Source organism: Salvelinus alpinus, chromosome 4, assembly GCF_045679555.1.
Source record: "Salvelinus alpinus chromosome 4, SLU_Salpinus.1, whole genome shotgun sequence".
NCBI lineage: Eukaryota > Metazoa > Chordata > Actinopteri > Salmoniformes > Salmonidae > Salvelinus > Salvelinus alpinus.
The window spans coordinates 25,493,908-25,497,234 of record NC_092089.1 but is presented as its reverse complement, the minus strand read 5'-3'; the positions used below and the strand labels follow the sequence as shown (position 1 = coordinate 25,497,234).

General features: G+C 43.3%; 1 protein-coding gene across 1 annotated transcript; it reads left to right on the top strand.

The window, feature by feature from the left end:
* Window positions 1-231: 231 nt before the first annotated feature.
* Window positions 232-3,078, top strand: LOC139573139 (1-acylglycerol-3-phosphate O-acyltransferase ABHD5-like). Its single transcript, XM_071396276.1, has 5 exons — window positions 232-407; window positions 563-674; window positions 1,076-1,262; window positions 1,472-1,540; window positions 1,723-3,078. The coding sequence occupies exons 1-5, from the start codon at window positions 263-265 to the stop codon at window positions 1,765-1,767; spliced, it is 558 nt and encodes a 185-aa protein (XP_071252377.1). The 5' UTR covers window positions 232-262; the 3' UTR covers window positions 1,768-3,078.
* Window positions 3,079-3,327: the final 249 nt, after the last annotated feature.

The following is a 3,327-nucleotide window of genomic DNA, read 5'->3' as shown; positions in this document are numbered from 1 at the left end:
TCCTGTAGGGTGCAACACATGGTGCTGGTTGAACTGTGGGGCTGACCTTTCCTCTTCACTGTCCTGTAGGGTAAAGCACATGGTGCTGGTTGAGCCATGGGGCTGACCTTTCCTCTTCACTGTCTTGTAGGGTGCAACACATGGTGCTGGTTGAACTGTGGGGCTGACCTTTCCTCTTCACTGTCCTGTAGGGTAAAGCACATGGTGCTGGTTGGGCCATGGGGCTGACCTTTCCTCTTCACTGTCCTGTAGGGTAAAGCACATGGTGCTGGTTGAGCCATGGGGCTTACCTGAGCGTCCAGACCCAGAAGACCAGGACAGGCCCATCCCTGTGTGGATCAAAGCCCTGGGAGCCATTGTGAGCCCTTTCAACCCCCTGGCAGGGCTACGTCTGGTGGGGCCACTGGGTAAAACTGGCAGCCTGTCTGACTAGATGGATGACAGACATAGAAATACTACTGTAAATTACATTTCAATTATATACCTGTCTGACTGGAAGACTGCATTATTTATGGGATGGAGTTTTTACCAGCCTTCAAACCCACCTCCTTTGTTCTTCAAGGTCCCACACTTGTTTCAACTCTAAGACCAGACTTCAAGAAGAAATACTTGTCCATGTTCAACGACGACACGGTCACAGAGTATATCTATCACCTGAACGTCCAGACTCCCAGGTTAGTCCCTCTCTCTCTCTCTTTAGTTCCTGTTTGAGTTCACTGGCTTTTTACCTCCACTTCCTCTGGGCCTGTATTTACAGTCTGTCTGAGTGAGTTTCAACACAGTTCATGACAATGTTTTCCTCTTCGACCATGATGAAGAAGATGTTATGATTAAGATTAATACGATTACATGGACAGGAAGCACTTCAATTCTGAAATGCTTTTTTAATATAGGCTGTGATTTTCATTTGTCTCAAACCCTTACTTCAGTGAAAATGTTAGTTTTGCTCTGTTGTAGAGGTGAGTTCAAAGTAGCTGCTTATTAACGATTATTCTGAGAAGATCAGATTATCATATACCTTATTGCTGTACTTCTCCCTCTTTAGTAATAATCATGTTTGTTTACTCTGTTGCAGTGGTGAGACAGCCTTCAAGAACATGACCATCCCATACGGGTGGGCCAAGAGGCCTATGCTGCAGAGGATTGGCCTGCTCCATGCTGACATCCCTATTACTGTGATATATGGGTCACGCTCCAGCATCGACGGTAACTCGGGCAACGCTATCAAAGGATTGAGGCCAAACTCTCATGTGGAGATCATAGTACGTTTCAATTCCTATAAGCTGAACACTTAAGATGCTGTCTGTGTGTGGTTGTCTAGTAATGTGTGAGGCAGCTGGCTCAGCTTTTATATTCAGATTTATTCAGCAGGTGGCAGGAAAAAAAGTGAATTGAAGTGTTAAATCCGAGATGAATAGGATTCTCCAGAATGTGTATCTGATCTCATATTTCTATTCCTCCTCTCTCCCAGGCTATCAGAGGGGCGGGCCACTACGTCTATGCTGACCAGCCAGAGGACTTCAACCACAGAGTGCTTCAGGTGTGTGACGCGCTGGGCTGAGGGGGGGGCACTAGTTAACCTGCGGAGAGCGACGTGTTATACCCGTCATGCCCATAGCTTGTCCTCTCAGTGAGCATGTGATCCATAAGGATAGAGAGGAGAGGACTGGGCATACAGCTCAATAGGGCTTTTTTTTTTTACCTCGATCATCCTCACTTTAGGTCCTCAGTAGTAGACCTACCACCATCAGCACAGCAGCCTGCTAACTAGGGAAGGACCCCGTGTTGAAAAGATGATTCTCCTGGATTGTTTGGTATGACACTTTTGTATTCATTCTACTGAGTGGCTCATAGTTTTTCCTGCTTGTCGGGATTTTGGTCATTTTGTGATAAGTGTGTGTCAGCTTTTAATCTGCTGTTTTAAGAAATATGATTTTCAGAACGATACAGACTACAATTTCACCACTTGTGGATTATTCTCATTCTGTCAAAGATCCTTCATGAGATTATTTAGAAATGTTTCATTTGCGTCATAACAGCTCATGTAGATCTGACCACGGACCATAGAGATTTGATTTAAAAACACATGATTGTGGAACTTTTAGACCTGTGGTTTTGCTGATGGGCTCCTGAGTGGCGCAGCGGTCTAAGGCACGTCATCTCAGTGCTTCATCTCAATTCCAGGCTGTATCACAACCGGCTGTGATCGGCAGTCCCATAGTGCGGCGCACAATTGGCCCTGCGTCGTTAGGGTTTGGCCGGGGTAGGCCGTCATTGCAATTAAGAATTTGTTCTTAACTGACTTGCCTAGTTAAATAAATACCAAATATAAAAAGATTTCCCCATGACAACCGGAGTGCCTTTTTAATGACCTAGTGTATGTGACCAGGGACTACAGTCATTGCTGCTGCTTTTTGGTCTTCTTTTTTTATGTGTTGTTTTCACTTCAAGATGTTATAATTGTGTTTTCATTCAGTGTTTTGGCTCTTGTTGTGGTCTAGTGTTAAAATAATCCAGTTATTAATAGCTAGCGTGTGCAGGTGAAGGAAACAGGTTTCAGAAACAAAGCATCAGAATCTAGTAATGTAAGATAACTACTCCATTCTCCTCAGCTGCCATTGTGGGGAAAGAAGGTTCGGCCTCAATAAATCCCATTCATTCATTGCAACAGTATTTGATCGTATTACTAGGCACCTATCCAGGGTCTGTGTCTGGAAAAGCACAGTATCTAGGTCTAAGATCAGTTAGCATAGCTATAGCAGCCTGTCCTCTTATTTCATATAGGTGACATCTTCAGCTAATATCTCTGTGTGTCAAGTTGCAGATTGGGTGGGTTGCTTAGACTTTTACAGCCACTTTACCCAGTGCAACCTTTTTTAATCTAAAGCAGTTTACTAGATGTGCTGAGCCCAAGGATAAGGTTTGATTAAGTCCTGAACATGTGGATGCCTTTGTTTTATTGTCCTTCATATCATTGTACGTCTCCAATCACAAGCCAATTACCATGGGGAAGAAAAAATGGTGCTTCTCTATTCATGTATTGTAAAATACCTGTAAATAATAAAGAGGATATTATGATTTTGGTGGCCTTTGTTGTGACACATGTATATCTAGACTTGTGTTGTTGTGAAGATCAACAATATTTCAGTCTTAAACACTACAACTCTTATAGGCATTCTGTCTGAAAACCACCTTTACAAAAACAGATTGCAGTAAAAGTGGAGTAACTGAAGTCGATTGTGGTGTTTTGGATGCAGAAATGGCAGAATAACTGAATTGTACTGCAGTTGAACTGCAGTTACACTTCAAAATTACTGCTGTAAAAAA